This window comes from Apodemus sylvaticus, chromosome 5 (genome assembly GCF_947179515.1).
Source record: "Apodemus sylvaticus chromosome 5, mApoSyl1.1, whole genome shotgun sequence".
In the NCBI taxonomy this organism is placed as follows: Eukaryota; Metazoa; Chordata; class Mammalia; order Rodentia; family Muridae; genus Apodemus; species Apodemus sylvaticus.
The window spans coordinates 135,352,863-135,366,335 of NC_067476.1; the positions used below are offsets into that span (position 1 = coordinate 135,352,863).

The 13,473-nt window shown below is 42.8% G+C and overlaps 1 protein-coding gene and 1 long non-coding RNA gene across 2 annotated transcripts; both read right to left on the reverse strand.

The window, feature by feature from the left end:
• Positions 1-7,586: 7,586 nt before the first annotated feature.
• Positions 7,587-9,781, reverse strand: LOC127684619 (uncharacterized). Its single transcript, XR_007977757.1, has 5 exons — positions 9,730-9,781; positions 8,627-9,192; positions 8,464-8,529; positions 7,898-8,035; positions 7,587-7,803 (listed from the first exon to the last, which is right to left on the reverse strand). It is a non-coding gene; the product is annotated as an uncharacterized LOC127684619 (long non-coding RNA).
• Positions 9,782-10,617: 836 nt separating this feature from the next.
• Positions 10,618-12,372, reverse strand: LOC127684953 (sperm motility kinase X-like). Its single transcript, XM_052181709.1, has one exon. It carries the CDS (start codon positions 12,370-12,372, stop codon positions 10,618-10,620), a length of 1,755 nt encoding a protein of 584 aa, XP_052037669.1.
• Positions 12,373-13,473: the final 1,101 nt, after the last annotated feature.

Genomic DNA, 13,473 nt, shown 5'->3' on the forward strand with positions numbered 1-13,473 from the left:
TATTTTGAGCTTTTAGACTAGCATCCCTTATTAGTGAGTGCATACCATGTGCGTTCTTTTGTTCTTTTGCTCAGGATGACACTTTCTAGTTCCATCCATTTTCCTAAGAATTTCATGAATATGGACTCAGGTCACAATATCCATTTAGAATTTAGTGCCAAGAAAAGCTTATTCACATGGAATTGATGAGAGTAAAAAGACGACTTCCTGTTTTCTCTGCAAGTAGTAACATAATTGTTTTCTTTCCTTCAAAGGACAGCAAGTTTGGTATAAATTGTCATGATATTATGGTTGGTACTATCTCTGTTGTTTCATATTATTCTTTTCATTCAGAATTAAATGTCCGTATATAGAAAAGAATCTTTTATACAACCAATAATCCTTATAATTTGGGGGAAGCATTCACAAATACATAGCTCTACATAAAGGTCCATTGAGTTGCATGAATTCTTAATGTTTTCATTGTTTCAGGTGTTTGAACTTTTTATTTTGCTCCCCCAAATATGAACAACACCACAAGTTTATGTAGCATGAGAATTAAAATATAAACTGTTGTGTTAAACAATATACATTGGAAAATTGATACTGATCTATTTTGAAGAAATAAAAGGGACCTTCTATAGATTTGGAAACAGTAAGCAGAAGGCAAAACAGGGATTGTGAATAATTAAATTTCAGTATATACACACATAGATTCCTCAAAAGTAACACCCTCTCACTTTTTATTAACATATGCAAGCAAAAATATAAGTTGTAGCTCTACTATCTCCAGTAAGAAAATAGTGATAGAAAGATGGTGCAGAGCTTCCTGCTATTGAGAAAGTCCTGGTTGGATCTCAGCAACACATGGTGACTCACAACCACCTGTCACACCACTTTTAAAGATCAGATGTGTTCTTCAGGACTCTCTATATTCCTGAAAACACTCATTGTGTGTAAAGTTTGTATAAACATGCACACACACACACACACATACACACACAAAGAAACATAAAAATGTAAAAGGTATGAATTTTTAGTAATAATAATGAGTGTGTGTACAAAAATGACAAGTAAAAGGTTGGGGATATGTTCACATGTAGAAACATTTACCTGACAGAGATTGATAAAAAATGATGGCACTAGGATTTTATATAAACCAAGAATGCAGAAACCAAAGCAGAGGTTGGGCCATGCTTCGGTGGTGTTACCAGAAATAACAAATTTCTTTTTTGAGGTTTTAGTTTTGTGAATAAAATACTGTAAAACACTTAAAAGAAGCTCATGAACAATATTATTAGAACATTGTGAGAAAATCATGACACACTAGCTGGAAACACTAGAAGATGCTAACAAGAATGAATGAAAAGGATAAAAGACCACCTTTCCTGTTGCAATGGAGGTCACCATGCAGCCATGTGTAGGAAGTACGTGCAAAGGCTAAAGGTAACACGTGAAAAAGGCGGGATTATATAAAACTGCAGGAAGTCATTCCTAATCATTGCCTGGTACCAGGAAGATGTAAGGAAGAGGAGGAGGAAGAAGAAGAGGAAGAGGAGGAAGAAACATTACTCTTTTCTAAAATACAACTGTGGTGGTTTGAATGAAAATGGCCCCCTAAGGCTCATAGGGAGTGGTACTATGTAGTACTAACTATTGTGGTTTTGCTGGAGCACATATGGTCATTTTGGAGGATGTGTGTGAATGGGGGTGGGCCTGGAAGATTCAAATGTTCAACCCAGGCCCAGGGTCCCTCTCTCTTTCTGCTACCTTCCAATCAAGATGTAGAATTCTAAGTTAACTCACCCGAACCTTCTCTGCCTGTATGCTACCATGATTCCTGTCAAAATAATAATGGAATGCACCTCTGAAACATGACCAAGCCTCAATTCAACATTTTATATATAAATAATTGCCATGTTTAAACTAATAACTGAGATGGAAATTGGTACCACAAACTGGGATATTTCTATGGTTAGACAGATTGTGTTTTCATTTGGAGGAATAGGGAACACTTTTGGGCTTGAGCTAGAAGACCAAATGAATGATTCAAGAAGGCTTAATGGGTCATAGCAGTAGGAAGATAGAAGACAGTGATGCTTGGGGTTATTTAAACTGTGAGGTCCCAGCTCCAAAGGATTCAGAGGAGAATATTAGTGTGGGGCCTAGAAAAAAATCGTGTCATATTTTGACAAAGGCCAATGATGCTATCTGTCATTGTGTAAAAAAATTAAACTGAGGCTAAATTGAAGACTTATACATTAAAAGCTTTGGTAGAGGACAGCTAAAGGAGCCTAACATCAATTATGTCATGTGGTTCTTGTTGGCATGTCTATAATGAAAAAGAACATACTGAGCTAGGAAATATACAAAATGTACAGTTTGAGAAAGGGAGCACTAGGGATTTTAATGCAACTAAATTCTGTGTTTATGGACACTGAAAAAAATTAAATACCTGATGCTAGAAGGAATACAAGGAATGGTTGACATCAAGTCACGATACAAGTTTCTGTAAGGAAAAGGATACTGTCATAAGACAAAACAGCAACCAAATAATTGGGAAAAGATCTTTACCAACCCTACATCTGACAGAGGGCTAATATCCAATATATACAATGAATTCAAGAAGCAAAAATCCAGAGAACCAAATAAACCTATTAAAAATGTGGGACATAGCTAAACAAAGAATTTTTACCTGAGGAATATCAAATGGCTGAGAAGCACCTAAAGAAATGTTCAACATCCTTAGTCATCATGGAAATGCAAATCAAAACAACCCTGAGATTTCACCTCACACCAGTCAGAATGGCTAAGATCAAAAACTCAGGAGAAAACAGTGCTGGTGAGGATGTGGAGAGAGAGGAATACTCCTCCACTGCTGGTGGGGTTGCAAGCTGGTACTACCACTCTGGAAATCAGTCTGGCAGTTCCTCAGAAAACTGGGCATGATACTACCAGAGGACCCTGCTATACCACTTCTGGGCAAATACCCAGAGGATTCTAAGCAAGTAATAAAGACACATGCTCCACTATGTTCATAGCAGCCCTATTTATAATAGTCAAAAGCTGGAGAGAACCCAGATGTCCCTCAACAGAGGAATGGATACAGAAAATGTGTTATATATACACAATGGAGTACTATTCAGCCATTAAAAACAATGAATTCATGAAATTCTTAGACTAATGGATTGAACTGGAGAATATCATCCTGAGTGAGGTAACCCAATCACAAAAGAACACTCATGTATGCACTCACTGATAATTGGATATTAGCCTAAAAGCTTGGAAATACCCAAGACACAATTCACATATCAAATGATGCCCAAGAAGGAGGAAGAACAAAGTATGGATCATTGGGTCCTTTGTAGAAAGGGGAAAAAAATAACCACAGAAGGAGGTACAAAGACAAAAGGTTGAGTAGCATCTGAGGTAAAGATCATCCAGAGACTACTCCACCCAGGGATCCTTCCTATAAACAGTTACAAAACCCAGACACTATTGTAGATGCCCACAAGTGTGTGCTGACAGGAGTCGGATATAGCTATCACCTGAGAGGCTTTCAGTCTAGTGCATGACAAATACACTACTGAGAGAGGGCCACTCTCAACCAGGCATTGAACTGAGCACAGGGTCCCCAATGGGGGATCTAGAGAAAGGACTCAAGGAGCTGAAGGAGTTTGCAGCACCACAGGAGGAACAATAAGAGTCTACCATTACTCACAGAGCTCAAGGGGAAAAAAAAACATCAACCAGCGAGTACATATGGAGGTACCCATGGCTCCAGACACAACAGCAGCAGAGGATGGTCTTGTTAAGACACCAAAGACTTGATGCTATAGTGTAGAGGAATACCAGGACAGGGAACCAGGGGAGGGTTGACTGGGGAAGGGGAGATGGTTTATAGAATTTTCAGGGATGAGTGGAACCAGGAAAAGGGACATTTGGAAAGTAAATAAAGAATATACCTAATTAAAAAAAAGATAACACCCAGGCAAACTTTCAAGTCATATAAAGATATTTAAGTACAGCTTGGGGCCTAGCACATCCCTTAATACTAGCACTGGGAAAGCAGAGACAAGCAGACCCCAGAGATCACGACCACCCTGGATTTCAGAGCAATTTCCAGGACATCCAACCTTAAGCACTGAAGAAAATCATTGAAAACAGAAAGTTGGTAAAAATGTATTTGAGAAATAAAGCAATATAAGTTCATAAGAAGGCTATGTTCCAGCCCAACTAGTAAGAGGACATGGCAGCTTTGGCATTGTGGTTAGGGTATTCAGTGACCAGATTACAATAAATAAGTTGTGGAATCTACCTCCATGTGGAAGGAAAGTCTCTGAGGTCAGACATACATTAGTGGTGTCCCTGCATAGAGGCCTAGGAAGGCCATTGCATGAATCTATGTAGGTGAAGCATGGATTGCCACAGAGTCCCAAAGATGTTGGAGATGCCATAGCCTTGGAATATCTCCTGAAGAAACCTACTGACTGTGTGGAATCAGCCCAAGGAAAAGAAGTATGTTGTAGTGAACAAAGCTGAAAGGACTTGGAGGTCTGAAGAGCGTTTTGGCATCAGAGATGAAGATGCAGAGTTTGGAGTGTGTCCAGCTTGTTTTCAGTCTTACTTTGCACCTCATTTCTGCACTATGTTCTCCTTATATCCCTTGGGAAGGGTAATGTATACAACCTGCTATTGTTTTGAGGAGTATTTGATTTGCTTCTTTCTTATTTGTGATTTCACAGAGGATTACAGTTAAGAGATTGAAATTTACACATTCAGACAGAGCTGGTGCTAGGAGAGACTATGTGGACATTCAAAGAAAGACTTAATGATTTTTGCATTATGATATGTCTATAAGACTACAGAGTAGAATGTAGTAGTTGGAATGAAAATGGCCCTGATAGTTTCACATAGAGTGTCACTTTTAGACGGTGTGGCCAATGGAAGGTACACACATATGCACACACCCTACAAACATAAACACACAGAGACATGTACATAGACACACACACACACACACACACACACACACAACAAGTCTCCCGTACCTAAGGGGACACCACTTTGCATACAGCTCCACAGGCAAGTCCAGTGACTATGGACTAGTGACCTGCTAACTGGAAGCAAGGCCCAGATCTTAGTGCCCCAATATCTTGCTGGCCTTGACACAATCTCAAAACCCAGATTTACTGAATGCTAGTACTAGGGCAAGCCACAATAGGCAAACCAAAGGACAGACCCAGCATCCAAGTTCTGAGTAAATGAAACACAAACATACCTCTGTCTCTCTCTGTGTCTCTCTGTGTCTCTCTGTGTCTGTCTCTGTCTCTCTCTGTCTCTCTGTCTCTCTCTCTCTCTCTCTCTCTCTCTCTCTCTCTCTCTCTCTCTCTCAAAAAGAACAAGAAATGCTTGATATCCTAAAGGTTGAATGCATATTGGATCTCAGGGCAGGTCAAGTTCCTAATGGGTATTTCACTGGCTACACACACTGCAGGACCAAATCTCAAGGGCCAGAGGCCATATATTGCACCAGGACAGGCAAACAGCCTCCAGGATAAATTAATGGCCACTTTACAATATCAGTAGCCAAGGGGCCACGCAATGACCATAGGAACCAGCCCATTTTGTATTACAAACCAGGGCTTATGCCCAAATATCAATACACTGTTCCTCATGGCAAAAGTAGTGTCCAGGAATGGGACTGCAGAGTGACACCATATGAAGACAACACCCAGGGGAGCCAAAGAAATAGCATGTTCCAGAAGGGAGCAATAGCCAGGAACTATCATATTGTACCTCTATGTTGGAACAACATGGCCTATCCCCTAACTGAACTCAAAAAAGATATACTTACTTGGGGATGGGCCTTAGGCTGTGCACAACACAGATCAGTATCTAAGGGGCATTATCACATTCATGGCAATATTAAGCATAGTACCTAGCAGAACCACACACTGCCCCTCCCAAAGACAGGTCTAGTATCTTAGGTGCCAACTACATGATGACCAAATGACAGGCTTCTATTAAAAATGACACCAATGAATCAATGAGGTCATATGATAATAGTAGTATCCAGGGAGTTCAAACTTCTTACCTGGAGGGAAGGTTCAGTACCCCTGAGTCATTGTCATGTGTAGAAGGAACACTGGTGCTCTAGAGCATATTAAAGATCTGATGGGAGAGAACAGGACACTCACTTCTGTCTGCAGTCCCTCCTACGACCCTACACGGACTATTTGTTCAGATATAGTTTCAGCTTATTGTTGCAATACATATTCCCCTATGGCATTGGCCCACATCTCTCTGCTTTCAGCTTTTAAATTTTCTGCCTAGACCTATGTCTAGGACCAACAATTTGTTCACTGATGGACATACTCCCTAGATGAACATACTACATTCACCCAACACCATTTTAGCACTGTCCTTTTGTAAATGAATGAACATTCCATCCAACCACCCCAGGCTGCACACCCTTAACTGGACTATACAGAAGGGCCTATGAATAAAAGTGTCATGCTTGTTGAGATCACTCTGGAGGATGTGCACAACAGGCAGCCTGCCTCTTGTTCCAGAGGGAGAGAGATAGGCTGCATGTGAGACAACACTGAATAAAGTTGCTCCATATTGAAGATGGCTCCTGAGAACATTTCAAGCCATCAGCTCTTTAAGGAACTGAAGTCAACAGGCATGTGAAAGCAAGTACAGAAAAATTCTAGTCACACTAAATGTTTGGGAAGGTGTCAACACCTAGGTTTATGATAAGGTTTTTAACCCATGAAATGCTTGCTTAAGACATATGTCAAGGAAGAGGAATTTTATACATTACAACTAAAAATGCAAGAGATACAACCCTGTCACCACAGCACCCAGAATCCAGAATAATATGTGATTAACTACCGGACATCCTGTGTTTTACCTTAACAACATGCTTCAGAGAAAAAAAGGGCCAAGAGATCCGGACATTTACCCCTCGTAAAACGAGAGGGTAATATGCTGAGCAAAACAACCCATGAAAGGAGGGAAATGTCGGATACAGGAGTCTAACATGAGGTGCTAAAATGATGGGACGATGTGGGTCTAAGCATGGAAATGAGCCAGTGTGTAGCAAGAAGTAGTCACAGATATACTACGGGCAATGAATGTGGTGAATTATCACAAATTGCCCAGGTTCTGTTCACCAAGCCTACTAGTATGATGAGGTGAGGTATCAAAAAATAGTGGTGGCACTGAACAGGTGAAGCAGACAATAACATTTATTCTGAAAAGAACATAATCATACTTCCTTCACAGAAAAGGGGGTTTATTCCATGTTGTTGTGTAGATCTTCTTGGTAACACTTCTTTTACAGGCACAGCATGGCACCCAGCTCTCTGTCCACATCCTAGGTAGCTGATCTTCACCAAGACACAATGCCTAATTTAAAAAAAAAAAAAACCACACAGCTTTGAAACTCAGGGTCCTTAGAAACTGATCAGTTCTGCAGGCATAAGTTGATGTTACTCCTGTGGGTGGTACCAACACAATTAGCCCCCAGCTATATTTCCTTGCCCTGTGTATAATGGAGGTGATTGATTGAGGGGACTTGAGAAGCACCTTACCCTGGTCACTTGACTCCTGCCAGAACAGAAAGGAACTGTTCCTAGGGAAGAAGTTCTTCAAGCTGCCTCACACAGTGTTCTCTTCAAATCCTGGTCAGGATAAGATGCTCAGTGCTCCTGGGTCAGAACACATCTTTCTTGTTCTTCTAAGCCCACCCACTTGTGGGTCTGCCTTTGCCCTACTTCTGTATCAATCAACAGAGACCTCTTCCATGAAGGAGATCTGAAAACAAGGAGTTTTTGAAGAATTAGACAAGGTCAGTTGTGAATCTGTAAATGACCACGTCTTGCCAATGGCCTGATCCAGGAAGCATCACCTGAGTGCCTATTACACAGTCCCCTGCATGTTAGGCTTTGTTCTCTGTTGAGTGATGTTACTGTTTTCTGCAGTTTCCCAAGCATGATACTTTGGAATTCTCACTGATTCGCTCCTGAAGTTCATGGCCCTACACAGCCTGAAAAAGACAGAATGAAGCAGGAGCAGGGGCAGGGGCAGCGGCAGGGGCAGGGGCAGGAGAAACAGCAGGGATGGCAGAAACAGCAAGGACATGATCATGTCACGAGACAACTCTATGCTAAATATGATTAAGATACACCAAATAGTTTGCAATAGACAGTGGTGTGATGAAATAGAGAAATCTAGTTCCTCTTGACACATTTGAGGATCCCTGGGTATTTCTACTTGGTGGAAATGGGACAAGTAACAATTGTCCACCCAGAGAATACCCCATAGTATCACATCAGGGGTACTCATCTCTTTTAGCACCAACATTTCCCTGCCCCCTGCAATACTTCTTAACCGCAACTTCTCTTGACTCTAGTGGCAAGAACTTCAGACCTCCCCTTGGATCTCCTCAAATTGCAGTCCTTAGATAAGCCTCACCTTGCACATGGCTGTGTACCCTGGGCCACAGTGGTGAACAAGGTCCATGCTGGCTTCGCAGAACCCCTAGAAAGCAGTAGAATAGGGAGGTGATGGGTCAGAAGGGAATGGAGATAACACTGAAGACTGTTTCCAGGAGGAGTCATTCAAAATATAAAATTACCTTGTTACCTTGACTGACTCCACTTCAAGGAAATTTCATTATTATCCACTGTGCATGGGTGTGTTTGTGTGTTAGTGTGTTAGGGTGTTAGTGTGTTAGTGTGTTAGGGTATGTTTTGAACCAGATGTAAAGAATACCCATCAAATGACTTAAGTTTGAATGTAATGTGTACAATCAGAGACTACAGCTGGTAGCTGGGCAAGGGCCTCAGGATCTCCCATTGTGACTGTGCAGTGGCCAGGATGCTATGGAGGCCTGCAGCAGAGCTGTGGGGCTGAGCTGTCTCTGCCTCTCTGTATTCACTTCTGGATTCCAGATGTGCTTTCGCTGCTTCTCAGTTCCGTGGCTGCCTCTAACCTGGTCACACATGTATCTCTTGGACACATGGGACAGGTCAGTTCCTCTGGGTTCCTTCCTCTGCCTCCAGGACCCCTGTCTCCTCAGCTCAGAAATACACCTGGAGACAGGCCACTGAGCTGTGCAGGAAGGTTCTCTAAAGTCTGGTGTTTCTTCTCTTTCCTTGGTAATCACCAGCAATTCACTGCTTTTTCCAAGGCTTCTGAGTCCTGTGAAAATCAATGAAATGGGCCACAGTAACTGTGCAACTGATGCCCAGTGGAGAGCTTCCTTACATGGGTGGGCAGAAGGAACACCACTCAGACCGCCTTCCCAGAACATTCCTTCAGACGTCAGGGAAATCAACATTTTGCCTCTAGATTAAGCCTACGATATGGATAGAGCTTCCCACTAGCACACAGCCATGCGAAATTCCTACCTGGCTCTCTCCTGCCTGCTCCTGTCTGCATCCTCAGCAAGCTCCTCTCCACTCTGCTATCATCCTCCAGGGACCACAGGGCCTCTGATGGCACTTGAACATTTTTGAGGATCCCTGGGTATTTCTTCTTGGTGGGAATGGGACAAGGAACAATGGCCACCCAGAGAATACCCCATAGTATCACATCAGGGGTACTCATCTTTTTTACCACCAACATTTCCCTGCCCCCTGCAATACTTCTTAACCACAACTTCTCTTGACTCTAGTGGCAAGAACTTCAGACCTCCCCTTGGATCTCCTCAAATTGCAATCCTTAGATAAGCCTCACCTTGCACATGGCTGTGTACCCTGGGCCACAGTGGTGAGCAGGGTCCATCCTGGCTTCGCAGAACCCCTAGAAAGCAGTAGAATAGGGAGGTGATGGGTCAGAAGGGAACAGAGACAACACTGGAGAATGTTTCTAAGAGGACTCACTGAACATGTGAAATTACCTTGTATGCTGTGGATTCTTTCCACTGCAATGAAACTTCATCATTATCCACTGTGCATGAGTGTGTTTGTGTGTGTGAGAGTGTGTGTGTGCATGTTTCAAACTAAATATAAAGAATATCCATCAAATTACTTAATTTTAAATGTAATATGCCCAATCAGAGAATACAGCTGGTAGCTTTGTAAGAGCCGCAGGATCTCCCTCACTGTAACTCTGCAGTATTCAGGATGCTATGGAGGCCTGCAGCAGAGCTGTGGGGCTGAGTCATCTCTGCCTCCTCTGTATTCACTTCTGGCTCTCTCCTCCCTGCTCCTGTCTGCATCCTCAGGAGTTTCCTCTCCACTCTCTGGGATCATCCTCCAGGGACCACAGGGCCTCCGACAGCACTGGAAACAGACACCAGAAATCTTAGAAATCTGCAGGACTTCTGCTTGGCTGTGCTGGCCCTGTGCAGACATGGGACCTCAGGTTGATGCTTCCCAAGTGCTCCATTCATCCCTCCAAACCTCTCCAGCATCCTTGCCTAACATTGGGCCACTATCCTCTGCTATCTACATGTAGGGCAAGTTTTAGAAGATTCCTCATAGGAGGAAGGACAGGATGGAATTCTTTCTCTGGCATGATAGATCCAATGTCACCACCACCCTCAACGTGCATGCTGGTATATGTTAAGGGAAGGAGGAACTAGAGAGTGTATCCTTTCCAATCACACCCCACCTACTTGTTTCAGCCTGTGTCTCTGAAGCACTCTTCATTGTCTGCCATGACTTTGTTATTTGCCACTGGGAGGCAGCAACACAAGCTCCTAAAGGCTTTGGAAACCCTCCTCTTCAGGCCCTTCCAGACCCGCATTCTCAGTGGCATTCTGGGCACAAGCTGGGACCTCCTTCGGAGCTGCTCCTGATGGAGTGTTTCACAGGAGGATGAGCTACTGTCTTGGAAGGATTCAGTGCCCATGTTCTCTTCCTGGAATTTCGCACTGGGGAAGGGGCTCCTGATTGTGGACCCCCAAGACGATGTGCTGCTACTTGTGTCTGTAGACTCTGAGCTCTCACTGACCACATCTTGCCTGTTATCAAAGGCTGAGGACTGTGAGGATCTGAACAGCGAGTATGTAGTACCTGACGATGTGGTTGTTATTTTTATTGTTGTTGTTGTCATCGTCGTTGCTATTGTTAACTTTCTTTTTATTGATGAAGTTATGGAATTGCTACTGCCCTCCTTCTCACTGAATGTCCCCTTTCCAACGTGAGGCATAAGCCACTGCAGTGGGGAGGTGTTGTCTATGAGGCTACAGTCATGGCAAGAAAGGCTGGGAGGCACACTATGCCTCCTCTTACAGCCTTTCCTCCCATCTCCAGGCAGCTCAGAGAGTGTGTATGAAGTGATGGTGGAAAGGCTAGGGGCACTGGTTACTCTCCTTGATGGAGAAAGGATGTTGGGAACTTTTGTAGGGTCCTGTGAACTACCCTGGCCTCCGTCGTAATAAAACTGGGGCTGCCAGATAGATTTCCTTTTTATAATCAAGTACGTAGCCATGGCTGGACTGTACTTCTGTTCCCTCAGAGCATCTCTCAGTTCTTTAATGTTATACCCCATCTGAAACATAGCAAAAACAATGTTTGGGTCTGGGTCTCTAGGAATTTCCTCTGAGGATCTCAGTTTGTCTTGACCATGGCACAGCCATGGGTGTGTCAATATTTCATTTATGGATGGCCTCATTGTGGGGTCTTTTGCCATTAATCTTTTCAATAGGTCTTGAATTTCTGGGGACAAACGATATGGAATCCAGCAGCTCCTGTATAGGATTTCATACTTTAACTCAGAGAGCACTGTCTCTGTGAAGGGAAGGTGGCCCACAACTAAATAATATAATACGATTCCCATGCTCCATATGTCGGTTGCAAGGACATTATACTCCTTTTGATCCAAGACTTCAGGAGCACAATACTGTACTGTGCCACAAAAGCCTTTACACTTTTCCCCAGCAGCCAGTCTTTTGCTTAAGCCAAAGTCAATGAGTTTCACATGCCCCTCCCTATCCAATAGGATGTTCTCAGCCTTGATGTCTCGGTGGGCAATATTCTGACTGTGGATATAGTGGACGGCCAAAGACAGTTCCCTAAATATGCTGCGTGCCTCTTCCTCATCCAGACGCCCACACTTGCTGATGTGTTTCCTCAGAGATCCCCGGGATGCGTATTCCATCACCAGATAGGTTTTATACCTTGCTTCTATAACCTGGAAAAGCTGTATTATGTTACTGTGATGTAAACATTTCATAATATCAATCTCGGACTTTACTAGAAAGTCTATACTTGTGCCCCTTTTCAATATCTTGATGGCTACCATGGTCTGGGTCATAAGGTGGACAGCCACTTTGATTTGTGCAAATGACCCTTGATCTAGGGTACCCAGGATATAGTAATGATGTGCCAGGGGGTTCCCTTCATGGCCACTGGACTCCAGCTCCCTCGACATCATCACACTTCCCTTCTCTTGGTCAGAGTCACCAGGAGCTACAGCAAGTAAAAATGGCAGGGAAAACAAATTAGCATTCCTTCTGAGAAAGTTTACTGCTAGAGATTCTGAGATTAAAAGTCACAGATATCTCCACAGACAAGTTTCTCTCTGCCTCAAGGACACAGGGAAACCAGAACAAAGCCAAAGCAAAGACAAACACAGAGGATGGAAAGAAGGAAGAAGGCTCAGAGCAGAAAGAGAGCAAGGGTGATGGAGGACAACATTTTAGCCAGGAGAACAAGGATCCCCATTTCAAAGGACAGAACATTGACAAGCTTACCTGAGGTAATGTGTGGGATGCAACTTGCCCCACTAGACAAACACAGTATATATATGGGCTGGGAGCAACAGACACACAGCACCTATGAATAAGAATGAAAATTTGTCAGTTTTTTTTTCAGGAAATGAATGTATTTAAAGGCCATTTTGTTATACAGAGTAGCGTAGCCCAACAGAGACAATTACTACAAGTTTTTCCTTATATGCAGGACACTGGTGGTTTTCAGGTGGATTAAAGGAAAGGGAAACCATGAGGGGACTGGAAGATAAGAGGCAGGATGAGATAGAGAGTAACAGAAAGTGAAAAGAAATATGGATGTTGGCCAAGAAACCACTCATGTTTCTTCCCACATTTCATCACAGCATTCCAGAGGAAGGCAAATCTTTGAGTTTGAGTCTACCCTGGTCTACACAGAAAGTTCCAGATTGGCCAAGGCCATACAAAGAACCCCAATCACCAAAGACCAAGAAAACAAACCAAACTAAAGAAGGAAAGAGAAAGGAAGAAATGAAGGAGAAAGTAAGGAGAAAGGAAGGGAAAAGGAAAGGAAAGGGAAGGAAGGAAAATACATGGATGTTAATCTAAAAAAGAAAATGAAAATAATTAAACAAACAAAAACTCAAGAAGGCAAAGCTGTAAACAAAGCCCCCAAATGAACAAAGTCCATAAACAGAAATCCAGACCTCTGAGTTTATGGAAAGGAAACAGCAGGAAAGAACTCACTCTGTGGAAGTGTAGCTGATGTTCAATGTCAAAATCCAAACAATCACCAAAGTCCA

Bases quoted from the DNA above. Each gene is read 5' to 3' on its own strand.
- LOC127684953 (XM_052181709.1), bottom strand. From the start codon at position 12,372: ATGTCGAGGGAGCTGGAGTCCAGTGGCCATGAAGGGAACCCCCTGGCA.